Genomic DNA, 27,510 nt, shown 5'->3' with positions numbered 1-27,510 from the left:
TCACAGAAGGCCCCTTGCTGCCCTTGAGCCCAGATACTGGGGCAAGGCAAAGGAAAGAAGCTTACTCTCGTCTTTTGAACGCTACATCTGAAACGCAATATTTTTAGTGCCTCATTTTCAAGCATTCTTCCTCTTCATTCAGCCAAATCAGGAATAATCACTTGCATTTATATAGCAACTTTTAGGCAGAAGTCTAAAGTGCTTTACAGATCCAAGATGGCTCTTTACATTGCTTTTTATTTAATCCTCCTTATGCTCTGGATAGGGACAAGCTGGTATCAATCAATTCTTTCTGCGCTTATGAACTTTCATGATCTCTGACTGACAACTTTAATAATCATCTTTATGAAGCCTAGGCAGCATCCAGAACAGCACCTAAATGGTCCCCAGGAGCTGTAATTAAAATTAAGCCGCCCATGGGTTGCTTTGATTACAACAGGGCAGGCCAGCTTAACCTTCAATTTGTGCTGACTTGAAAGATGGCTCATATGGAGAACCTGTTTGCCAGACATAGATTTGAATTAATTATGCTGATTCTCTGGTTTTATTTTACTATCTGATTAGGCTTACAAATGAAATCACAGTCCCATCCTTCACAGGGGCTTTGGTGTGAATGCCAAGTCCCAGCAGCCCACTGTGGGGTACCTGTGGGCTTTCTATCTGTTCTCCAGCACAAGGGACATGTTTGGGCATCTGTGGGAGGTGGTGGCCAGTCACGCACCCACTGCTGAGCTATTGCTGGCAGCAAACGCAAAGCTCCTAATTTGATCTCAGAACTGATGGACTGCAAATGTGTACTCAGCATGAACAACCCTGGCAAAGCCCAGCTCAGCCTGATCCACTCATTCCTCCTGCTTCTTACAAACCGGGCAGGTTTTCAGACATTCCTTGTCTTTCAGCTGCATGGAATAGGCTGTTAATTAGCAGCAACAGTATCTGAAAAAATAATCAGAAAAAATGATTTCTTAGGTAAGGTTATTTTCTAACTTCTGTGTACCAAAATACAGCTTCACATAGGGCATTTTGCATAAGTTAAACCAGGTGTCTCACATGTTGTGTAGCTTGAAAAGCCAGACCTGAAATGTGGTGGATGCGTTTCAGCAAGGCTATAATTTTGTTATAGTCACTTTCTGAAAACGTCAAAACAGAGATATGAAACCTCCCCATCAACAAATTTACCAAACCCACAGGTATCAGTCAAGCAGCATGTAGCATTGCTTTTTATGAAACTTCTTGAGTTAACTTAATAATTGTATTTTCCTTTCATTTTCTGCGGAGGTCAATAACTACAACGATCCCAGTGGAGGCAGAAAACTGGAATGCTTTATTGGACTCACAAATTCATATTTAAAGGGTTTAGGATCTACATATTCAACACGGGGTTGTAACTATTACAATTAATTACAAACGAGGGGGGAGGGGTTCAGGGAATGACATAAGGGAAAAACCAGGGTTAACAAACTTGGGGTCTTAAACATACATCAAAGGGGAAACCCCATTTTATCTTGGGGGAATTACAAGGGAAAAAAGGTATTCAGGTTTGCAGAATGCACAGGATCCAGGGAACACAAAGGGAGAGATAAAACACAAAAGGTTTTCTGCACAAGTTTGATGAGATCAGGGTATGGTCTCTGACTTGGGCAGGGCATGTGATAACATCATACAAGGAGTTTTTTCACGTTCTGCTGGAGAAGGCAGGAAGAATCCACAGGGATGAGGTCAATGAAAAAGGGGTTTTCCCAGCTTCTGTAGCCCATTATTTTGCAAAGACCACTCAAATCTCTCTCTGCAGATATAATATTTTGGAATCCAACAATTTTCTTTTCTAAAAGCCTGTATCATCACCAACTGAACTACAGCCTCCCTTATATAGTATTGCTTTCCCACAGCTTGGTAAAGTACATGGAGTTAGGGGATTTCTTCAAATGCCTGGTTTTCCTCTGTGCCATGGTTTAGCCCCAGCTGACAATTCAGCCCCATGCTGCTACTCACTCACTCCTCCACAGTGGCATGGAGGAGAGAATCAAAAGGGTAGAAGTGAGAAAACTTGTGGGTTGAGATAAAGACAGTTCAATAGGTAAAGAAAAGCTGAACACACAAGCAAAGCAAAACAAGGAATTAATTCATCACTTCCCATGGGCAGGACGACATTCAGTCATTTCCAGGAAAGTGGGGCTCCATCATGCATAGCAGTGACCTGGAAAGACAAACACCATCATTCTGACTGCTATCCCCCTCTTCCTTCTTCCTCCAGCTTTATATGCCAAGCATGATACCATATGATCTGGAATATCCCCTGGGTCAGTTGGGGTCAGCTGTCCTGGCTGTGTCCTCCTTGTGTACCCCCAGCCTCCTCACTGGTGGGGTGAGGGGCAGAAAAGGCCTTGACTGTGTAAATTCAGCAGTGGTTAAAACATCCCCGAATTGTCAGCACTGTTTCCAGCACAACTGCACAATATACCAGCTACTGTGAAAAAATTAACTATACTCCAGCCAGAGCAACCACACTGACAAAATATTATCCTTTTACAGTAGCAAAGACATTCCATGTACTTTTTCTGCACCTATGGTAGACCTGTACTGTGTTTTTCATAGGCATCTTTTAATGCAGTACAGATAAAATAAAGCTACTATGCTCTTTTATAAGTAAGCATGGCACAAAACAGGCTTGAAGTCTCTTGCTGCTTCTCATTAGTTCATGAACAGGTGTGTAGGTTGAGATCAGAAAATACTAAACTGGAGTGACTGCCAGCGCCCATGACCATGTGTATGTTGTTCCCATCACTGTTGATCCCTGGGGTATCGCTGTCCCCAGCTGCCTAACTCGAGGGACTGGCTTGCCAGGGCAAAGCAGGTACTTTGCACCTCTTTGTGAGGCAGTATTCAGGTGTCCTGACTTGAGGAACCAGAGGAGAAATTCTCATCTCTCCTTGCATCTGCGAAGTGGCAGCTGTCAGAGATGGATCCCTCTTGAGCGTAAGGGCATCCTGTGAGCAGCCCACAGCACCAGCCCAAGGTCCACAGTACTCTTGTAGAGGATAGGAAGTATTGACCAGGTCCCAGCTTATTCTTTGCATGCAATTTTTAAAGTTTCTCCTTAAACTAAAGGCTTTTTAAAACAGTGCTCTTACAAGTTGAGGTGATTGATCTGATAATTCCTGCTACTCTCCTGCTGAACTGAGAATGTCCTTATAGAAAACTACTTCCCATCTTTTGTAAGGTTTTTGGTCCAGCACCCAAGCAGCTTCTTCAAACACAGCCTTAAAATGTCTTCTGCAAAGACAGTAGAACGTTGAGTGCTTTGGTATGAAGGCTTTGGAGAGTTTAAGCCTAAAATTCCTCTCTCCTGTCAACTTCAGGCACTCAACTCTTGCAGCAAGAGCCACAGGGCTGCCATTGGAGTACATCTTACTCTGAAAAGAGAATCAGGACTTTGCCAGGTATTTGGATTATCCTGTACTGTGTTCCCAATATTTTAGGAAGGCTTTATATATGGGGCCTGAGCTTTATTTCTTCATTTCCACAGATTATTAAACTGTCAGTCTTCATATTGCTGGTGAAATCCTATTAAAAAGTTTCAAATTATCATTACAAATTGAATCTTCTCCCACGTGTCTCATGTACTGCGAATCCTATTTTCTTAGCACAGCAACATTTCAGGTCTAGAATTAAAGCCAGAAGGATTGGTATAGTAATTAGTCCTTGAAATAATTTTATCTGCAGTGCTTTGATGCCTTTTAATATTTGGTGAGTTAATGACAGAGCTCTTCCTAGCAGCTTTTCTGTCTCTGCATTTTTGTTATGCCATTTGAAATGGGAATTGGTTTAACTGGGAAAGGCCTGGGTGCAATCATCTGCAGTAGGTGAGGAATGCCTTTGGATGATGACTATGAAGATAAGGAAAGGAGAAGGGCCAGGCTTTGCCTTGCTTTCAGAGACTCTTGCAACTTGCCAAGCCTGCCTTCCCTATGCCCTTCAACAGCAAGGGAGGAGCCCAGAGCTTGCCTTTACCTTACATCTACATGGCCTCCCAAAGATGTTTCTCAGTGACTGGGTACAATCCTGCATCTTCTGGGACCATCTTACCTGCACATGTCACCTTTCTGCTAAGTTCTGACCTATGGCAGCCTGGACCACGTCTCATTTCCAGGGCAGCTTCTCAAAAACAACGCTTCAGTGCTGACTTGACCTGTAGAAATCTCAGCCACAAAATCAGGCCTAGTCAATGAACAACAAATTTCAAAGAAAGGCTTTAACAAGCAAGGCTGTGAAGGAAGGAGGAGAAGGAAGAACCACAGCTACACAAATTTTGGAAGCATGAATTATCCCCAGTGACAAACCTATCATTAGTAGCAGGCTGCTAGTGTTTCTGGAGGTAGGCAGACTCTAACTCCTCTTGTGGGGGTTCTGCTTTAATCCCAGTCTTGTGATGGCTCAGGGAGGGTGGGAAACTGGTTTAGAAGCTTCACAGGCATGATGGTTGGAAAGCCCTTCTGGAGGCATCCAGGCCATCCTTGAGGACAAGTGGGACAGAGCACAGTCAGGCCCATCAATCTTCCATCTACCTGAATCCTGAAGATCTCCATAGATGGAGCTTCCACAGCCCCCATGGGCAGCCTCTCCGCCACTGATCTGATGAAGAGTGCAGCTTTACCATGGGTGACATGCCAGGCAGCAAGGCTTGGTCTGTCCTCTCCCATCAGCGCCACTTCTGCCACTGCCATGGGAGATTTTGCTCCTCTGCTTTGAATACAGAGGGCTGGGTTTGATTGCTAAAGCTGTTCTGCACTGCTACTGGGAGACAGCGCTCTTGGAGGCTCAGCTCTTGGAGATGGTCCGGGGATACTGCCTTTTTTCCCCCTGGATGTCAGGAGAAGGTAAGGCTGCAGTTGTTATCATTAAGGACGTGAATATATCTTCGCACAGGTAGGTTAAGTTTTAGTTTACCTCCTGCTGTGTCAGTGAAATGTTAGGAAGATAAAGTGCATTATGAAGCACCACACAGAGCCCAGGTAGATGGGAGAGGTCAGTTAATAGTTCAAGTCCATTCAAAATCTTTTAAGTTTCATTTTATAATTCAAATTAATATGGCCATTTTCATGGCTGTTTGTATTATGCTATTGCTTTCTTCCTGAAGTTCTTTCAGCATCATCAGTGTGCAGTTGATAGGCTGCTGTTAACTGCTAAGGGACAGATTATTATGTGTAATGGCCCTTAGACAAAGAAAGCGGGAGAACCGAACCAAACAGAATTAAGTCAATTGGCTTCAAGAAACAGATTTCGGTACCCAAAGAAAGATAATAAATATTAGTTTGTGGAAAAACACTTCAAAACACTAAATAGTTCAGGAGAATTGTCAGTTCCTTGTGCCAAATGATGTTGTGATACAATTCTACCAGCATGTAGTCACACGGCAAATTGTAGCAGGAGACCAATGTGGATTATTTCAGCTCTTCAGTAAGCTCATACAAGAAATAAGAACAGAGAAAATGGGCATGAGGTCAAGTGAACAAGGGCGAATATCAAAGGACAGCATGTACTGGAAGGGAGAAAATCAAATTCAAGAGAAAAAGAAATAAAGAATAGCAAACCCCACAATCTGTGGAGTCATTACTGGAAAGAGAAATATCAGAGGACACATTGGTTCACTACTCACTGCAGAAAAAAAGCTAATGGCAAGCGGTACCAAGGAGACAGAATGCCTTTTTTGAGAGTTTTCACAAGGGGTTCCAGTAGTGATCAAACAGCTAATGTAACAAAGGGGAAATGATACAAACTCAGGCTAAAAGGAAAGAACAGGAAAGTGAAAGATGTTAGAAAGTATAGCAATACATAAAATATTTTCAAATTATTGGAGCCTGATGGAATTTGAAAGTTGGATACTCTCCAAGGATACTTCGAGAACTGCATATACAATTTCAGAGTAGAAGTGAGGAACCAAGAAACTCCATAAAAGAAAATTGTATCTCTCACTAAGACTGAAGAAGGCTCTAGTAAAATGCACATAATTTGACTTACTTCTGAGTCCAGAAGAAGCACTGAAACAAACAAACATCCTATTTTTAAATGCTTCAAATATATCAAATATACAAGTAATAGCCCTTGTAAATTTGTCATACACTAATTGTGTGTATTGATGTGTTTGATACCATCTTACATGGGGTTTTCAGTAGTGAGCTGGATGGATAACACCTAGAAAATGCTGAGAGTGAGCACAATCCTTCTGGTCAAAGGGAAGGAATTTGAAAGGGCCAGTGGAACTTGACAAATCAACAAATGGTTACAGGACTGGTGCCACAGGCAGGGGTTTGGCTACTTAGACCCCGGTCCCACTTTGAGAAACTTGGCCTACTGGGAGCTGATGGTGCCTGAGGGGCAGAACAAAGGAATTCCAGCCACTCCAGCCAGTGAGTTGCCTTAATTTGGGGCCCAACTTAACTGCCTCTTTGCAAATCCACTCACCAAGGGGGATAAACAAGGAGAGTTAGAGGTGGATGCCTGCAGGGTTGTGATCTTATTGGCATCATGGAAATGTCATGGAATGGCTCCTGTGGTTGGAGTGTTGTAATGGAAGCATACAGGCTCCTTAGGAAGAACAGGCAGGAGAGATGAGGGGAGGATGTTACCCTCTATGTCGGTGACCATCTGTCTGGACAGATAGGGATGTTCTCACACTCAAAAGCCCTGATCTTCATGGGGGATTTCAACCACCTTGATATCTGTAGGAAGGACAACACAGCAATGCATATCCAGAAGGTTCCTGGATCTCTTCTCCTTCTCCAAATTATAGAGTAGCCAATAAGGAGAGCTGCTATGCTGGACCTTGTTCTAGCCAACAGAGAGGCTGGTGGAGCATATGAAGCTCAAGGGCATCCTGGGCTGTAGTGACCATGAAATGGAAGAGTTTGAGATCCTTGCGGCAGTGAAGAGGGTGCACAGCAAGTTCAATACCCTGGACTTCAGTAGAGTAGATTTGGCCTGTTCAGGAATCTGTTTGGTAGAGTGTCAGGGGATAAAGCCCTGGAGGGAGGAGGGATACAGGAAAGATGGTTAATATTCAAGAATTTACTCCAGACACCTCTCCTGCCATGTGGAGTGGGTGTTACCAAGATATCAGTAAGTGCTTGTGGCAGCTCTTTGATTTCTTCCACAGCTGATGTGGAAGCAACTTCAAAGGGTCCAGGGCCAGTTCCCTGTTTGTACTCCCTCAGCCCATGCATCCACGGGTACTCCAGGAGGGATCCCTCTGCCCTGATCTCAGCTGTGGCAGCTCTCCCACTCCCTACCCCAGCAGTACTTCCCCTCTCTGGTGTGGGGACCAGCGTGATCGTGGTTGCAGGCAACCTGACCAGTTTTGTTCCTGGAGACACTAAAGAAGTATAAATATAACCAGTTCAATGTGGATGTAGGTGAGACTGAGACAAAAGCTGTTGCAGGACATATAGGAATTAATTCATGTAATTGTCAAGCACCATCAATAAAATGATGGAGATAAAAATGGTTTACATGCATCCTGCATAACAGGTCTTAACAATTTGGCCTTTTCTTCCTGGTTCATTTTGAAGTGACATACAAGGAATTTTAATCCTAGCTAGAGTACTGAACAGTGTCCTTCAATTGATTTTAATTATCATAAACACTGTCAATGTTTTCCAAGTTTCAGTACTCAGATGCAGTGTGCAAAGCCTGCTGCAGAAAAAATCAGAAAATCAGACTGAACAATGTGAAAATTAATTCATGATTGCTGTCAAGGAACTTGGATATAATAAAGGAGGAAGAAAGTGTTTCTTGTAAACCTAATATTAAAACATTGTTCCTTTCTGTTCTTCTGCAAAGAACATTTTAATGGGGCTCTGGAGGTGAAAAATGCATTAAAAACAATTATCTCTGTAATTGCTATCTTGCTTCTCTTGACCTCAGAACACACAATCTTGCACTCACTGTTCGGGAATTATTCCTGCAGATGCCTATGTAAATGGGGTCAAATATGTGAGACATTTAAGATGAGCAGATAATAGGAAAGTAGAGTGATCAGAGGCTACAGGTACGTTTTTACTTGTAGAGGAATCGTGCAGAGGCTGAGCTCCCAGCATTTCTCACCCCATCACTCTAAGCACTCACACAATCACTGTGTCTCTGGCACTGAACAGCTGATATTGAGGCTATCTGATTGCAGCTGTACTCTGAACTGCTTCCAAACACTGCATTATTTACAACTGCAATTGAGCTCACACAAGCAACTGAGGCCGGCGTTCTCACCTACTGGTACCTGGCACTCAGCCCAAAAAAAACTGACGATGGCCTTTGTGTTAGATGATGAACCTCACCACAGATTTGCTGTGCAAGCTGCCAATTTCCAACGGGATATATATTAAAACAACAAGGACAAAAGCTTAATCCCATCCTTTTAAATATGACTAGGTTAATATTTGTGGCAATTGGTTACTGAATTAGAATTCAGGATTCATTCTTCAAACAGTGCTGTTGGAGAAGGGCTCCCCAGTACTCTCATGGAAATCATCCAGTTGAGTTAAATGAAAGCTGGTAGCAGGACTTCTTGGAAACCTAACCCTTTTCTGCTTTTGCACTGAAAAGTAGGGAAATATCATCACATTTATTTTATTTCAATTCCTCTGGCAGGATGGCTCTCAATGATGCTCAACCACCTCAGCACTAGTGGCTGCATCCCTGTTGCCTTGCCAGCTGAAGCAAGGTGAGGGAGAACCAACGCTTGTGCAACTGCTCTGTGCACCCTGAACATGTAAGGGCAGATATGGCTCTGGTTCTGCCCACTCAGCTGGAGCTGTCACAGCATCACTGACACAAGTGTCATGGGGCTGGAGGTAGCTGAGGACAGTTCAGTACCACATGGCTGTTGGAAGGATGCAAATGCTCAGGTGCTCTGACCTAGAAGTTGCCATGAGCTATCCCCATCACAGCTGCTATTTTTAATCATTTTAACCATTGCAAAGAATTCAACAAGAGAGGCTAAGGTACTTGTTAGTTGTCCCTGGCCCATGGTGTTCAGCTGGAGAATCTGATGATGAAAAGCCTTTTTTTTCCCATTATAAAAATGGGTGTCAGGCACCGAACTGCCATAGGCATCCCAGGGAATCTCTTCCCACACCTTTTGCATAAGACAAATTGTATTTGTCTGCAAGGCAAGTATGGAGAGTACTCTGAAAAATGTACCACTCTCCCCCTTAATCTACAGAGACCCAGAAGCACCAGCTTGCGGGATATCCACCAACCTGGGACAGTGTCTACCACATTTACCTGAATGGAACACTAAATGTCATGTCTGGCCACATCACAAGGAGCTGACCTGAGAAGGCTGGAGAGGGTGTCCTGGTTCTTGGAGGTAAGGATATTAAGCTATCCCTAATGTGCTGGGGCAGACAGGACTGAATGCCCTGGAGAGAATTAAAGCCCATCACACACAGGGAATCAAAGACCATGCAAGGAAAGAGGGACTCTTGGACTCTACTTTTGACTTAAACTGAGAGGAGATGACTGAAAACAGCGTGTGAGTCAGGGTTTATCTATAGGTATGACAGCTACCTGCAAGTAGCTCTATACTAGTAAGTGTGTCAGCTTGACATGACGCAGTTACAGCAATCTCCTCTTCCATGTAGACAAGAGAAACTGCAAAGGAAATGATCTGCCTCTACAAGATAAACTTGTAAGAATCTCTTTACAGGAATTGAGTCTAGACTCTTCAGAGGAAATGACCTGACCTCCCAGCAATGCCTGTGCTGCCTCCAGCTGAATCTCTAGCTCCCAGGCAGAAGAGAATTAGACAGCCAAAGTTACAATTCCTGGGTCACATTGGCAGTGAAGCTGCTCTTGGATGGTGTCAACTGAGTTTGCCAGAGATACGAAATGTGTATTTGAGATCAGTGGGTACTAGCAGGTTTATTGGGTTGGTCTCACTCCTGAGAGCTTTAAGGATATATTATTTTATTTCTGGTTGTACTTTCAATGCCTCTTGCTTCCAGAAATGGTTTTTCTTTCTCTCTGCCTGGCAGTGTATTAGTCAGAATCCTTTTCAGAGGCTCCTTTATACATTGAAATTGGTTTTAGAAGCAGGCACCTTGCCAGTTATTTTTCTCCCATTTTCTTGGGAAAGGATCAGACATTCATTGTCCTTGTATTTGTAACCATGGCAAAATATCTTACCTTATCTTTTCTGGTGCTTATGTGGTAACACTGCTGTTTTCTCCTGGAAATATGTCAAATTGCCTCCCCATGCTTTTAAGTCTATTAACATTTTCATAGGTACCTTTCCTACAGATATATTGGAGTTGAACTACACAATCTTCTCAGCAGATTTTGGGCATTGTGTTTTGTAATGACATAAGTTCTGTGCTTACATGATCAAGGCTGGAGATCAGTGATTTTTCTTGGCGGATATAAAAGAGAAAGGAGGAGTAATATTCTCCTGCCCAAGAAATGCGAATACCTCCAAGCAATGCTAAATCCCTGGAGCCTATCTGCTGCAGAGAAACACACTGTGTTTTCTCCAGAGATGTGCCAATCAAAAAGGAGAACTTTTTGGTGCTGAAAAATAACAGCAAAGTATAGAAAAATAGGAAAGTATAGTTATGTGGAAATTATGTGAAAGAATAAAGTATTGCATGAGGAAAACAAAGACTGTAAGAAGAAGTGCAAATGTTCTTGATGTATTATCAGGCAGTGAGGACTAAAAGAAAATATACTGGAGGAGTATTGCAAACTACTGCCTCCTGTATTAAACAATTATCTTCTATTAAGATCTTCAACACAGCAAATTTTCTTACTTAAGCTTGTGACTCCACTCAATTTCAGTTGATTAAACACAACTAAATCAGTTTAGAACATCTTTAAAGATGACCTGAAAGGGAAAGAAGCCATACCAGTTCTGCTTCATTACCAAGTAAGTACCCTTTTCTTAACATCACACAGGAGGCTATAATACTTCCTGTTGGCTTTTTATTTTTGTTTTTTCTTTGTTCTTTGGGAATTTCTAATTGATTTTCACAGGACATTTTTATACTTTTAGATGTGTACATTTATAATCAGATCATACAAGTAATTTCTCTGCAAGACTGGAGAGCAAATGTGTTGGTAATACAAAGAAAATGACATTTGAACAACTGAGAGAAGCCGAAGTTTTTAGTTAGACTATTTTAAAAGGTTTGACTTTGTTTTCAGGGTTTACTACCTCCAGCTTCCCACAGTGCTGTTTGCATCAGCAACAGTGTGGCCAGCAGGACAAGCACAGGGATCATTCGCCTGTGTTTGGCACTGGTGAGGATGCACCTCGAATCCTGTGCTCTGTTTTGGGCCCCTCACTGCAAGAAAGATGTTGAGGTGCTGAAGCATGTCTGGAGAAGGGCAATGGAGCTGGTGAAGGGACTGAAGCACAAGTCTGACGAGGAGCAGCTGAGGCATCTGGGGGTGTTTAGCCTGGAGACAAGGGGGCTCAGGGGAGACCTTACCACTCTCTACAACTAGCCAGGCGGGTGTTGGTGTCTTCTCTCGGGTAACAAGTAATAGGACAAGAGGAAATGGTCCTAAGTTGTGCCACGGCAGTTTTAGATAGAACATTAGGAAAAATTTCTTCACTGAAAGGATTATCAAGTGCTGGAACAGGCTGCCCAAAGAAGTGGTGGAGTAAATACCTGGAGATATTTAAAAGAGATATAGATGTGACCCTTAGAGCCATGGTTTAGATATGGGCTTGTCAGTTCTGGGTTAGTGGTTGAACTTGATCTTAAAGGTCTTTTCCAACTTAAATTCTATGATTCTATTGTATTGCTGCCTGCAGGCAGAGGTAGAGCCCAGTGAGCTAGACTATGAAAAGATCCAGCATTGCAGGCAAGCACAGCATCTCACTTTGTCCTGGGCCCTTCACCCTGCAACATAGCTCACATCCTCATGCACCTGCAGGGAAGGTTCAAGCCTCTTACATTATTGGGATGGCTGGTTTAAGATTCACTATTTTTAACGAAAATTGAGGATGAAAGAGAATGACATGGACTGTCTTGGCAGGGATGAAAGACCCAGAGCTGTCAGAGGGCAACCATAGTCTACATGTGTAAATACTCACATCTGAACTGGTCTTCCTTTATAGTCACCAGAGAGAAACAGGCACATCCTGTGTGAACACTCCATTCTAATGAAGCTGCCTGAAATAGTCCAACTGAGTCACACCCTATAAGAGTCCATTTCTCACTCTTCACTAGAAAGGGAGCTCTGGGTGATGGACTCATCTATAGATATTTGCACCACAGACATCTAACATTAAGGCAGATGAATCCTTTGATTCCTCTGTAGCTGGCTTCAGTTCCAACACCTCCTGCCTCTATGTGTATTTTTTCCTGTCTTCAGAAGTACTGTATGACTTATAAGCTTCTTTGAGAAAGAACAAATAAAATTGATCAAAAATGAACCATGCCCTCTTGATACAGCAAATAGATTTGGATGAAATGAGATGAGATAAAAACCTGTCAGTATTTAAAGGCCTTGTAAATGGATAATTTTGACACAGTTTGCTAGTCTACAGACTGTCTGCTGCTATTGAGTTCAGAAGTGGCCTCTTTCTCCTTTTACTAGCAGACATTGATTTCTACCATGGTACAGACATGCAAATTTCTTTGCCAGAGAAATTGATCTTTGGAGGTGTGCAGGGTCTGGAAAACCTGCCCTGAAAATTGAGGCCACTCAAGTTGTAGCCAAAACAGGCTCCCAGAAACAGTGTTCAGAGCTCTCCCAGCAGTTCTCCTTTCCCTGGATGTTTGAGTCTAATGAACATTCAAGCTGGTGTTAATGATCTTCTAAAAGTGTTCATGCTCTGAATATCCCAGCCAACAACAACTCTTTAAAGAAGTAGGCAGTGACCCAATACAACAGAACATCCTATTCATACAAGCACTTTCTTATGTTTAATTTCCTTCCACAGTGTGTTGGCTTTCATGTTTGTCCGGAAGGACATTAGTTTTAGTGATTCTCCATCAGCTCTGAGCTCTTTTCTCCTTGGATGTTGGACTGTTGGTACAACCAGTTTGACATGATGGGACCAAAAGCTGAGAGAGAGAACAAAATATATGGTATGTGATCCAAGGTCTTTAGAAAGCGACTTCATAGTTGTTTTAGTAAGAAGTGGTCTGTGGTCCTTGGTCCATTACAATCAGAAGGAAATCTTGCCGGGCTTTGGGATCCCAGAGGAGAAATTAAAACAGATTCAATTAGTAAAGGACAGCTTAAGAGGTGAAGGAAAAGCCGTGTTGTCCATGGCTAACCACAAGCATGAAAATTGTGTTCACAGTTGACTGGTGGCACAAAGGTAGGACAGGAATAGATCATTTAGCACAACTCATGGAACCTGGCAAAATCCAGATTTAAGCAAAAAAAAAAAAAAAGTCTAAGGTTAATAGAGTCTTTAAACTAAAAGATCCCCCATCCTTGGTGCCAATGGCAGACAGTGGGGCCCTGTTGTAACTGAGTGTTTTAGGTCACTCAAAGAATTACCAGCAAAGGTATTGGCAAAAGCAGGTTTAATATAAAAGGAAAAGCGCAAGAAAGTGTGTTGGCAAGGTTCACTCTACTTACTAGATGGTAAAAGCACACAGAGAAAAAATCAGACTAAAATAAAAAAATCAATCTAAAATTATCTACATGGAGGCTGAGGATGGGAAAAGGGTAAGGATGGGAAAGGGTAAGGATAAAAAGGAAGGAGGGAGACCCTCCTGCTGAGTCACAAAGTTCACAGTGGACCTCCTTGCCAAACTTTGCCATGGACTTGACCAGTGGTTTAGGCATAAAGGTTTTAACAACACTTAAACTTCATTACATTTTATTGATAGCCTAACTTAAACAATTTAACAAAAGATTCTATGGAATTTACTATAAGTACAACAGTAACTCACTTGTAGGCCTAACTTACTTGTGAATCTAATGTACTTAACAATCTAAGAGAGCAACATTCACAGTACATTTGCTACAGCGTATTCACACTTGCATGCATACAGACCTGAAGGAGTTTGTTCAAGGTGAAAAATCCCCTGTGAAAGATCCCCCTTGCATTCAGTGAAATACACATGTTGGATACCTTGCCTCTTCTTAATGGGCAAAGGGTAGAGCCTCAAGGAGTGTGGGTATCAGCCCCTGCTCAAAAATCACTTTTCAACAACGGTTCTCCAAGTATGGCAAACTTGAGAATTCGCTGGCTCTGAGAAGTGTCCCACTCAGGGTTACACACCACTGGTTACACACCACTGCAGTCCAGGAGAGCTCAAAGGGTCTCACTTAGGACCACTATTTATAGAGTTGCAAGAGAGCTGGCTTTAGTCACAGTAATTTTCCATCCTGGTTGCAATTTGGGTTGGTAACTCTCTTTGAAATGTCAATAACAAAAATGTTGTTCCATTTGGGTTGTTATTAAGACTAGAAAAATTAGTTTCTAGGGATGTTTGTGAAAACCATGAGCCTGTTTGACAGATCTAGTTTCTGGGAGAAGACAGTGCTTCTGACAAGCTCAAGACCAGCTTAGCCCAGGTGCCGAGGCCTAAGGAGCATTTCTGAGGTCGTAGTGCGGCTTGAGGTTGGGGGGTGGTTGTGCCACCACAGGCCAGAAGGACTATTTTCTTCTCCTACATGAATGGCCATGTGCTTCGGTGAGTGGGCAAAGCAGGCATCACCCTGCTGGGGATAGTGGGGCTCACAGGCTGCAGGCAAAGTCTTGGTAGCGCTTTGGGAGCAGTGAGCAGCAAAGATTTATTGCCTAGCCTATGAGGCCTATTTTCTGTTATCAGTTTTAATTTGGACAGGGCTTGCATTGTGCTCTTTCACTGTATCATCCTGTCCTTTGGGGAGAAGGCTCACAGAAGCACCTGATTTATCTTCCCTCTAGCGCTTATTGCTTTGTGCTTACTGCTGCATCCCCTTCTGCATCTTAACTAAAGCCTAATACATCCAACCTTCTTGGTCCCTTCACACAGCAGTCCTAAGATGCTGCTAATGAGAACAAATTATATTTTGGCATTAAACTTTTTGAGATCCACGGGGACACCTAAGGTACAAGAATCTAGAAGACGTGTACTATCAATTTGTGCAATGACATTAAAATGGGACTCTAGTGACTGGAAGCTGATCCTGGATAAATTTAAGCTAGCAGGAAAACAAGGACTTTCAGCATCGTAATTCATCTGTTAATTGGCTGGGTTGGGATGATGAAATATACTGTGTATATTAAAGATTAGATGTCCCCTTTTGGAGGAGTGAAATGCTTGAATTTCTTTTCTGGTCTTTAAATCTATGTGGGCATTCTCTTTTACTGGCTTCCCCCCCCAGGTTTGCATACTTTGGAAATTATTTCTTCTAGTGGAAACACCTATTATCACATGGAAGTCCACAGGGAAGTACTATGGTGTAGGCCATGCTAAGGGGAACACCAGACAGTTGGTATCTCTCTCACAGACTTGTAGGACAAGTTTTGAGTCTATGCTATTCTCTGCATCTTTCCTGCTGTTCTGTTTGCATTTTAACCTCTGAGCATCCTGGGTAAGATCCCTACTTCATGGTAAGATAGAGCTGATATGTTGCATTTCAGCAACAGCAAGGGCTCTAGGGATGTGTGATGTCTACAGACACATGGATCAGGTAGCTGCTGTTGAAGGTCCATCTTCATGTCCAGATGCTAAAACACGTGTGACCCTGCTTGCCCTATGCGCTGCCAAACCTCAGTGCTGCTGACCCAGGAGCCACCTTGGGCATAGAGACAGATAAGATCCCTCGATTGCAGTGGGTTTGTGCCTCACCTACTCAGAGGATGTCTGTTTGTTGACATCCCTGGATATCAACATCTGGTATTTGATGTGCTCATGTTGGAAAAGCAGGGAGGTGAAGCAGTGGGTTCTGGTACCACACTCTACCACATCCCCCACATGTATCAGAGCAGCAGTATTGTCCTTTTCCAGACTGGGGAAAGTATCTGCTCCCAAATACTTTTCTGTGCCCTGTTTCTGGGCAGTGTCTGTGGCAGGGAAGATGGTTTGGAGAAGAAATCACATGAACCTGTAGCAGGTCCAGCTGATGGATATTTCTCATGTGTTCCACCAAAGGAATCCTCCTTAAGACGAAGGATTTGCCCTCTGCAAGGCAGAAAGTGCCTGAACTCACTGTCAGAGTGAGTTCAACCAGCATTTGGAAAGCTCTGGCCCTGAGCTGAAACCAGTATTGAGTGTCAGGATTTCAGAAGGCCATGGCTGTACTTGAGAAGAGTGATGGAGCACCATTTCTTCATGTAAAGATTTTTAATCTGTCTTTTGAAAAATATATCACACTTCAGCCTGCACCTGTTGAGGATGTCTTAGGCACCATTATAGGAATTTCCCTGACCTATGTTACATACAGATCAGGAAGTCTCTTTACTATGACAATAATATCTCTTATAGCAAGTCCTGGCAGACAATTCCATGGGTGGAAAGAAGACAAGAAAAGGCACCTTGCTTCATCTGGAGGTTTGGCAAAAATCTTCTAGTAGCCACTATTGGTACAGTCATCACTGCAGCCAGGAGCCGGGAAGGCTTCCCGCTAACGCACAGACACCACTCTCCAAGGCAGCCAAGCAGAGCGATGTGTCCTTTCAGGGTCTAATACCACTGGTGAATAAAAGATAACTCCTAAGTCCTTCCTAGTTGTCAGTGACATTAAACCTGGCCCAGCCCACAAGGCTCAGCAAATGAGCCAAGAACCAGCTGTCATCTGAAATATATGGTAATGGCCAAGGGCAGCAAACAAAGTACAGTGTCTCACCTGACACCTTTGTGCTCCTGGATGACTCCTGATTCTCTAGACAGAGCTGTTGAGTCTTGCACCACCAGCAAGACATTGGAAATTCAACATGGTTTATTACCATCCCTCTGTTGTCTATTACGGCATTTATAACCAAGGGAAAGACCATTTTTTCTGTGACAGTAAATCTATGCCATGGAACAGAAGAAAAAGCTTGTTTTGATTTGTAATCTGAGCAAGCTTGACAAGATGGGAACAGAAAAGTGAAAGAACAAAAGGCCATTTTTATAGCATTTTTTAAAAAAAATAAATAACAAAGCTGAAGTAAGGTGGCCAAAATGTTCAAAGTGTTGCTGCTAGAGCACTTTCCTCTCAGTGTTTTTCCAAAGTCACCTTCTAAATAACTAATGCAAGTATCATCTCTGTAATCATGTCAAAAACGCTTGGCAGCTTGCTTTCAAGCACTCTGGATTTACAGAAAAAGAGTAGTGTATATGAAATTCATTCTCAAAATAGTTAAAAATAATCTAGGTCACTCTAGGGATTCAGGATTTCCAGTGAAACCCAGTGAACAAGGCAGTAAGGTGCAACTAGCCCTGACTTATCTGCTGCATCTCATATCCTTCACCTCAGTGTACAAGTACTTACACTTTTCAACATTTGTACACCCCAGACTGGCTATCTTGACATGCTTTTGATCCCAATTAAAACTCGAAAGTATACATGATAATATATGTGAATTTGCCATACATGATGCAAAAGGTAGTACTGAATTTCTACCTGAGGCATTCACTTGATGAAATGCACAGTTTTAATACAGTAGAGAAGATACCCATGAGATTTGAACGTGGTCTTTGAAGCCAGTAAGCTGGTCCCACTTGAGTACTTAAGTTACCCAGTCCCTAGTTAATGACCTATGACAGGGACTGCAAGAACCTGAGAGTCACCAGAGGTCCATGATCTCTAGGTGTGACACATCAAGATTGGTACACACTTGGCTTTCCCAGCTGCAGCCAAAGAGACATTCGCCACTGAAGCTTGCTCCAGAAAGCTATAAAGTTATTATCTCAAAACCATCACCGCCCCAGGCCTCGTGCATATCATGGTGGTGTCAGAGCCGCATTTGACAGGCTTGGCTACCCTGTGAAGAGCTGCCAGGGGAGGGAATTCTGATGAATGTATCCCATTAAGGTTTCTTATATCTGGCTGATATACATGGAGCAGTCTCGATGTATTGCCCTGTTCAATGCTTCTCCTTGCTTTCGTAGTCACTGTCAAGCAGGTTTTCTCAAGAGTACAGAAAAGAGTTCAGGAACAGATCCCTTCCCCAGACTGGAAATTGGGTTTGCTGCTGCATGTGGCACATGCAAGGTATGCGGTCGTGCTCTCCACCCTAAATCTTCCTCTTGCAGCAGGAGGGCAAGGTACTAGAAGTGCTGTGGCACAGACAGAACCTCAATGGCACTGGCTGTCATGCAGTCTACGTGGGTGAGAAACCTGTGTGAGCAGCCATGGTGAGATTTCCATCTAAGCCCTGGTCTGCCTCGGCATCAGCCTGCTCTTAGTGGGGATTGCCCCTCTGCCCTTTTCTCCTGACAGTGAGGTAAGCAGAAGGCAGGCAGTGAGGTACAGTGCACCCCTTGCTGCTCCCAGCTCCTATGAAGAAGAGTCTGTGTGGCACATGGCCCTCACTGCTACCCAGCAGAGACAACTGCAAGTCCAAGTTTAAGAGCAGAAGCTTTGCAGCCTCTATGGGTGAAAAATCAAACAGAGCAGACTAAATAGATTATGCTAATTAGGAGATACAATATCCAGAGAAGAACAAGACAGTACTTTCTTTGGGGGACATGTTGCCCAGGTGAAAAATGAAATTTTCCCAATGGATCTGTCCTGGCTAATGTCCTTGCAGATATGCTTTGGAATAAATTATGCAAAGTCATTGGTTTGGTTATGTATCTGATCAGTTATCCCACATCCTCCAAGACATTTCCTATTTAACTTCATTCATTAAAAGAATGAACAAAAAATACACTTAGTAATTGAAAGGAAAACTAATGCTGTTTTCCCAGCACTTGGAAACATGGGATGCTGTCTTGCATGCAGCTAAGTGAGAGCTAAGTCTTCTCATGTAACCATAGTCGCAAGAGGTTTTGTTCTGCACTCCTCTGTCCAGGAGGCTGCCATGGCTACCTTCAAATTCATCACTTGCAGTTCATCAAATGCAATTCATGGCATTACTGGTGCAGACCAGGATTCAGCCCCTCTCAGTGCTGCAATTGCTGAGAGCTGTATCAAGATGGCAACTGCCAGTGCCAGTGACATCTGCCACCACTCGTGCTTAAAAATGGAACAGCAGGACCTGAGAGCAGGGCAGGGATGAGTACTGGAGTTTGGGAATGAAACAGCACTATCAGGAGTAAGGCAAAGAGCTTGCTGGTGCATCCAAGCCTATTTATCACTTCTGGGTGAGTGGCAATGCAGTATATTGCAAGCAGATAAAAACTACTGAGATCTTTGGTTTGTAAGGTTTAAAGGTTTAGTGCTGGAAATCACATCACACTTGCCACAAACAAATGCTACACTAAGGGACAAATTAATGGAGGAGGTCTGTTTTCTGGCTGAAATCCAAATTACTTTTATGCTGCCTCCTGAATTTCTCAAAATATTAGAAAATCAGACCCAGCCCTGTCAAATCATCCCTGTGGATGAAGAGTAGAAGGTTGTTGCTGCTGGCAGTCCCACTGCCAAGCTGTGAAAATGCCAAGGTCTCCTCTTCTCTCCTTCTGCCCAAACTGCTGGGCTCCTGGCCTCCTGGAGCCCCCAGACCTCTGCCCACACCAGATGCCCTGGGTGCCTGGGAGTGCCACAGCACTGGAGACCCATCCTCAGCCTGCGCCACCAGCCCCCAGCCACCCGGCCCTCGTGTAAATTGCTGTTCACAGAAATGATGTGCCTTCCCCTTTGGGCTTGGTTTTTCCTTGTGCAGAATCTTCCCAATTAGTGATAGCTTTTTGGCTGTTTAGTAGATCAGTCCCATGCTTATGTATGAAAATTTTCTTCAGCCTGTTTGTTCCGCATCCAAGTGTTTAATCAGTGATTATGCTTAAGGGTAGTCTGTGTTTTAATTATCTGCTTAATCAGATGAAAGAACGCTCTTTTATCTTTTTTTTTTATTTATTCTTAATTAAGAAAATGCCAAGACATTGCATAAGAGGAGTGCAGCCTTGTACCTCCTAGGCAGGAGCAAGTAATGCTGCCAGGGGAAATATCTTGCACACAATCTTCCCTTCAGATCTGGTTATAAAAAGTAGTGGCACTGACATGCTCAATTTGATAAAAACCAACTGCTGACTTACTGAACCCTTCACCAACCCTGGACAACTGAAAATGCACTTACTAGAACAGCTTATCCCTGTTTATTTTTATAGATAAATATATAAAGTATAATCAAATAAAGTAATATGTGTATTTAATACACAAACACCTTTTTTCTTTGAGGTTACTACTGATTCCAGTGAAGCATGAATATGCTGAAAAAGAGAAAAAATAAAAAGAAAATAAAATATATGGTTAATTGAAATTTCAAATCCCCTTGAACAAGTCCCTGCTCTTCCCAAGATATCTGCTTCTCAGCCAAGGGTCTTCTGCTCTTGCAGGAGCAGCACACACCTGGCTGCAAAACAGGCTCCAGGAGAAGGACCCAATGTTACAGCAGTTTCCCCGCCACTGGTTTTAGGTCATTGACAACTCAGCAGTTTTTTCCCTTTAATACGCTTTTCACACCTTTCCATGGCTTTGTTGTTCCTTTCATGAATGGGTGTTGTGCTCAGTTCCTTTCCCTGTCACTGCAAAGAATATGACACTACTGTGTCGAATCCCCTTTAGGGAGCCCCTCATACCCCCTTGCTCTCCTGCAATCTCCTGGACTTGCTAATGCCTTCATTTTGGGTTGGTTTTGTTGGGTTTTTTTCTCAGTTCTCTGTGAGGGTAGATGCCAACCTGGTTTTTCTGACAGCAGGTAAGATCTGATTTGTTGAATTTTACCTATTTCATATCTTCGATCTTTGTGAGATTTGCCTTCTCCTCTTTGATTAGGCAGGACAGGGAGTTGTTCTTGCTTCTCCTTTCAATACCTACAAGCACCTGGGAAAGCAGTGATTTCCTTGCAAGGAAAGTGCCTTTCCAAAGACCATCAAGGCTGTGATTCTGACTTCATTTTTTTTTCAGATTTTGCTTAGGTTTAACTGAATTTTTGTCAGCAGCTATATAAGTGTAAATGAGAAACAGCTTCATGCCTGACTCACTCAGTACTCCACCTCATTTTATCCCATCTGGCAAGAGCTCCAGTTCAGCTGCTGCAGCACAAATTTCTTGCTCTCAGGAGGCAGAGACGGGGCTGTGGGGTCCAGGAGGTCAGAGATCCCTCTCAGGAGGTGCTTTGAAACAAATTTCTGTGATGTCACTGTTTATACCCCCTTATCTCCCGGGCTGTCTGTGCCCACTGCCAGAGCAAGACCTGCCCCATTCACCTGGTTAGTGGGGCTCTCCCAGCCACCCGGCCCACAGGTCTTGAGACATCAACTTTTCTGCCTCTGCCAGATGGATATCGGAGGAAACAAATGTGTTCCCAAAGATAGTGCCTCGCTGTGTGGCTCTGAACAGCCGTGTGTCACTCATGCTCCTGCTGAGTCTGGCTTTAGGTACAGCTGGCTGCTCTGGGTAAAGAGGGCTATTATTTCTTCCCAGAACAGATTGTCCATATGATGGACATACAAAATGATTCAAGCTCTAAAAAAACTCCAAAACCCAGGAGAAGAACCAACCCTTATGGCCAGAGCAGAGGCAGCACAAGGCTGCACTGGCCAAATGGGAGTCCAGCAGGAGGTCACTGCCAGCCCTGCTCCCCTCATCCAGAGCCCACCACGCCCCACTGGGGCTTGCTCCCTTGGGCACCTGCATGTGGGGCTGAGGTAGATGACCATGATGCACCAGTGGGGTGACTGTCACTGCCATGTTCCCACACTCCAGCCCCACGGGCAGGAGAAGGTTCTAGACAAGCCATGAGAGTCCAGGGGTGGAAGCCACAGTAGGAGGAAAAAAAGCAGAGTAAGATGCCCCTGTTCTGAGTCTCTGCTCAAACTCTCCTTTGAGGTTAAACACAGCACAGAAACTTAAAACAAGCAGGTGGGAGAGTTTTCAAATCATGCAGGGACTTTGCCCTCCTCCTCAGCTCTTGTGAGATCTGCCCTGGGAGTGTGGGCACAGGCACAAGCCAGCAGGGAAGGTAAAGCAGCACATGCCCAAACCCCTGCTCTCTGACTCCTAATGAAATTCATGCAAATTTTAGAATGTGATTGAGATGTCTGGAGCTTCCTCCACCTGTCACTGGCTTATTTCTAACAGAAGCCATAATGAGGCACCTGGAGGACAAGATCATTTCGTTTTCTTTACAGTAATCGCAATTTAGATGCTTTGTAATGTAATAGGAGTGAGAAGGGAACAGAACTGGAAGAGCTTGCCAGTTTGCCAGGTCTGATGAGCTGCAGCACAGAGTGCAGGCAGGCCCTGTCCTGCCATGTTAGGAACACAGCTTTGCAGTCCTACCTTGCAATAAAACCTGCCTGCTGTTGTTCTTGGGGGTTGACCATGCTGGCCTGAGGCACAACCACCCAGCAGCCGGGTGCCCTGAATGCCCCTCTGCACCTCTCACAGCACGCAGCAGCTGAGCATACAGCAAAAGCCAGCACCTTCTGGAGACAAAAGCAGCTATTTCAGCTCCTACTAACTCAGCTGGGCCTTTCCCAGGGCCCTTGGTCTCCTGCATATGTGCCCAGTGTGGCCAGAACACCCTGCAGTGCTGAAGCCAGAGTACAGAGGCATGTTGGCCCTTGGGGAGTGCCAGCAGGCATGGAGAGCACTGCCTTCAGGCTGGAAAATCTTACCTAGAGACCATCAACACAGAGTTTGGTGCACCTGCTTATATATTTTAAGCACAGACTTGCCTGCAGCTGCCTCTGCAAAGCAAACAAAGCCCCTGGTACTCTATGTTGGCCAGTGAGCATTCATTGGACTTTCTATGCATCTGAGCAGGGCTGGTGCTCCTCCGCTAGGCAGGAACTGCAGCAGCATGTGCCTAACATACAGCACAGAGCTCAGCCAAGCTGCACCCCCACTGACTCCTGCTCTGAAAACTGAAAAGTCCCTTTTACTGATTAAAAGGTCAGAGAATAGGGCCTGGCCCTTCCTCTCCTTGAGCAGCTGTTAGTGCACTGTGAATGCAGGACAACTCTGTTGCTTTACTCTTTGGTCATGGGTGGGTATTTTCCTCTTGCTTCCTGAAGCTTTCTTTGATTCACTGATGCTCCTGCTGCTCCAGGATGGCCTTACAGGGAATTTTCCATGAGAAAACTCATGGAAACAAAGATTCTAAATGGTTGACTTGTACCTTGTTTCCTGTGATGCTCCTGTGAGAGTCCTCAGACCTGAGCACTGTCCCGCCCCTCCCAAAGCAGAGCTGGGGCTGTGTGTGCTGCCTGGGTCACCAGCTGCAGAGTCCTGCCAGCTCAGGATGCCCAGGATACGCATACCGGGAGAGAAATGATGTTCTTAAGTTGCCACCCAGCTTCTGGGACACGACTTGGCAGCTCTGCTTGGATGCAGCATTGTGCTGGCTGGTGTCCGAGCTCATTTAGCACCTCGTGATCTACCCCTGCCTGAGCAGCATCTGGCTCTGCAAATGCTTCCATCACTGTGGGGAAACCACGGGCAAGCACGGAAGAGGGACTCCTGCCCCATGCCCTGTGATGCAGCACTTCTGTGGCACCAAGAGCTCAACATTCATTTCATGTGGTCCCTTTCCATCAGTCTCAGACAGCTGGTGGGAGGGGGTGCCTGTGCGGGTCTACCCACCTAGCCTGGGGTGAGGGTAAATGCACACATAGAGCTAATGGGAGGGAGCCCATCTCTGCAGTATGGGCTTGGGGATGGAAGAGAAGATAGGAAAAGGAGGAAGATGAGGGGAGTACCTGCCCATAAAGTACAGCAATACTTTAAATATGCACTTTTTCCTATTTCAGTCTAACGAGTTTTAAATAAAGCAACATTTCTGTTGGTTTTGCCATTGTGAAAAAGAGTTTTTGGAAGCCTGGTACTTCCTTACAATGACAGGTAAAAGACAGATCTATTGATAATGACACAGTGCATACATGAACGAGCATTTATAATCCTTCTGCACTGTGAAACACCTAACAGTGACAGAAAAAAAACCACACTAACACCATGGATGTGTGCTAAAACATGTATTTCTTTTTTTGCTAATTCTTCCAGGGCAGTGGGAAATGTTGCAGTGTAGCTGACAATATCTCTCCAGTAATGAAATGCTGCGATTCAATGGTTTTCCACACTCACAGTGGCATTGCCTGCCTCCTGTTTGTATTCCTCCAAGAGGCTTAGCAAGATGAGAAAAGCTACTTCAGAAGCAACTGCGGTGTGTCTGCAGTTGTCAAAACCTGTGGGTTTGGGGGCTTTATCTGCTCTAACACCTCTTCCTATGCTGGAGGGCATTTAGCAACAGGTAAATAGTTAATTTCATTAGCAGATTTGACTCCTCCACAGTGTGAGTTCGACTGATTGAGTCACAAGAGTAAAATGCTAAAAACGAGTTTTATTCTAAGCTTTTTGTCGGGCTAGCAAAGTGGTATTTGCTGAGATTTATATAGGTCCGAGTCATAGAAAGGTGACAAGTTTTGAGGAGGTCTAGATAGGAGAAAATGACATGACTCATGTTTAAAACCAGTGGAGTTTCTTTTATCAAATACTTGTCAGGATTGCAACAAAAGTGAGTGTTTGAAATTCCAACTGGAGGAGCAAACCATGAACTCAACATAAGGTCAGTGAGGAAGAGCATTATTAACTGACAGTTTACATTGTAAAGTGATTTCCCCTCCACACTAAGGAGGCATTTATCTCTGAATTTTAACATGATGAACATGCAAAGCACAGATTTAAGGGGATCTGATAATGTTAATCCAATTATGGTTTTATTCCAGCATCCCTTAAATGCTTCTTCAATTCTTTTATCCAGAGACTTAATTGTCTATTATGATTGAGGGAATCAGAGATACAAGGCAAATACCAGTTCTTGTTACTGAAGAAACTGCATGTTTCAGTATAGCCTAATACTATGAATCCTGAGGACCCAATGGTATATTCTGTGTCCTTCCCTGTAAAAGGAATTGTAGGGAATATTTCTGGGGTTTATTGGGTTTTGGTTGGTAATGATAGCTGATCGAGTACATTCAGCCAAGGTGTCATGATTGTAGAATTGACTGTACTTAATTATTAACGTGACAGTTTTATTGCTGCTCCAACACTTTGTTGCAGTTATGTTTAGAAACCTCAGGTCTGTAGACAGGGACTCCCATCTTGCTGTCCACTTATACCAGCTCTCTTGGGATCTCTTGCTTTTTACCTGACCTTCACCATCCCGGTGTGACCACCATGAGCCTTTGGTCACACACAGGGGCTGGTCATCTCACCTGCCCACTGAATAGTCTCCTAAGAGTCTCTCTCTTCACCAGCCCGTTGAGTCCACTGCTTTGGAAACAGGTGACTGGAAGCACACATGTATTTCAGACAAGACCTCACCAGGGCCCTCTTCAGCCCTCCTGATGCCTTCCTACCCACCCACCCACTCCAGTTCTCCTCTCCCAATGTATTATCCTTACCTCTATCTTAATTAGGTCACCTACATTTGCAGGACTCACAGACCGTGCTTCAGGAGGATATTTAACCATTCAGTGTATTATTTCCCTGCTCAGAGGGAGGCCGCACAATTAGGCCATCCTTAGCAATTCTCCAGACTGTTCTGAACAATTTCTAAGATAGAGATGATGTAATTTCCCTGAGATGCACTAGAAGTGGCCTCCAGTTAGTTCAGGAGGTTTGCCTATCCACCCATACAAGCCATTCTTGCTGCCAAAGATGATAACGTCACCCGTCATCTCCGACCTTTGAGAATAGCTCCTTACAGCTTCCCTTGCACAGGCACAGAGTTTATTACATTCCTTCTGGTAATCTGCATATTAAACATACCCAAGTGCTTTAATTTTTTCCTCACAGGTTAAAAAACATCTTTTTTTCTTTACCAGACTCTTTCAAAATTGTCTGTGCCCTAAAGTGTGGCCCTGTGGACCAGACACAGTATCAAGCTCAGGCTTCAGAACGGCTTAACCTGGAGCAGTGATTACCTCCCTCCCGCTGTGAACACAACCGCTGTTAGCATCTTCCAGGGTGAACTTTGCTTTTTATGCAGCATTGTCACAATTTGATTCATATTCTGTTTGCAACCCAGCTGTAATCTGCAGATTATTAAGTCCCAAACTGTTGCTTATCCAGGTATTTTTCATTTTCATTTCATTTGTGCTTATTTATTTCCCTCCTGAATGCAGTATTTTCCACTTTTTTTCTTTTCCACAGCAGCTTATCTTACTGATTCCTGACCTCCCTTCCAACTAATCAAAACCACTTTTTAATTTATTCAGGCCTCCCACCCTGCAGTCTTGGTGAGCTGATACTTTTGTTCACTTTATAAATATAGCCTCTACCCTTTTGTTAATTACATTAATGACAATATTTGCCAGAAACAGCCGTGAGAGGCTCCTGCTGGGCTCCCCTCCTTTCCTCCAGGTTTGATTACCTACTGATATTTTCCATTCCCTCCTGCTCAGAAAAACCATCAACCAGGGCTGCGTGGTCGCTCCTGTTCTTTCAGGGGCTTTCTGCCAGTACCAGTGGAAGTATTTAATCTTCTCCACAGAGAAGTTCACCAGTCTGTAGTAGCCCTGTGCTCATGGAAACTAGCCAATTCGCTTCTCTCTGAATTCTCTCTTGCTGATGATTGCGTCCTGATGGCCCACTCAGTTGAAGACACAGCAGTTCAGCACTTTGCACATTCAGTCAATTGCTTTGATTTCATGACCAGCCTGAAGCAAAGCAAATTACAGAGCTGCCTGTGGCAGGGGGACACACAGGCCACCCAGTTATTATGACAATCATGTTTCTCTCAAGGATGGGCAGAATTTTTGCTCCCTGGGGAACAGAGCAATGCAGAAGTGATGAAATTGCTCAGTGCACAGGCACAGTCTGCTGTGGCTTGGGAAGGCTGTCCCACCACCCGAGGCATATACTGCACTAGGAACCACACTGCATGATTGCAGGACACGTGTCTCAAAGCAGTTGTACACCTTCTGCAGGATGGGATATCTATAAGGATACTCAGTCACTTCAATGCCTTCAATGGTTTGCAAAATAAAATAATCAAATAAAAATTCCAATGATGAAATTAATTACTGTCAAATGTTTGGCTGTAGGCACATACACCCAAATGTACTCTATAAATAGTACTCTATACCCTTTGGTTAGACGGCCAGCTTGAAAATACCAATCATCTACAGTCACTTGCACTCTCATGGTAATTCACAACACTGGCTGGAAATAAAACCTGAAATCATACCCTACCAACCCAGTGGCAAAGAAACAATAATACACCGTGCAGTGCTGAAGAAAATGTGTACTAGTGCCTTAAGCCAGTTTGAAAGAGAGAGTATATTTCCCATAAAAAATGTGAGCAGTAGGAGACAGTAACCCAACTGTTTGGGAACAGACATGGTCTATTCTTCCTGAAAGTATTTCTGCTGCGATGGCATCAACCTGCTTCCCCACACAGTCATCCAG

General features: G+C 43.9%; 1 protein-coding gene across 1 annotated transcript in view; it reads right to left on the bottom strand.

The window, feature by feature from the left end:
• Positions 1-1,361: 1,361 nt before the first annotated feature.
• The window catches only part of CPNE8 (copine 8), a 110,629-nt gene continuing 84,480 nt past the window's right edge, over positions 1,362-27,510 (bottom strand). The window contains exon 20 of the mRNA XM_032688406.1: positions 1,362-2,197. Coding sequence (XP_032544297.1) covers positions 2,156-2,197 — 42 coding nt within the window. The 3' untranslated portion in view covers positions 1,362-2,155. The remainder of the gene's footprint in view (positions 2,198-27,510) is intronic.

The sequence above is a fragment of the Chiroxiphia lanceolata genome, chromosome 5, assembly GCF_009829145.1.
Source record: "Chiroxiphia lanceolata isolate bChiLan1 chromosome 5, bChiLan1.pri, whole genome shotgun sequence".
NCBI lineage: Eukaryota > Metazoa > Chordata > Aves > Passeriformes > Pipridae > Chiroxiphia > Chiroxiphia lanceolata.
The sequence above is the reverse complement of the archived record's forward strand: the minus strand, read 5'-3'. Positions and strand labels throughout refer to the sequence as shown.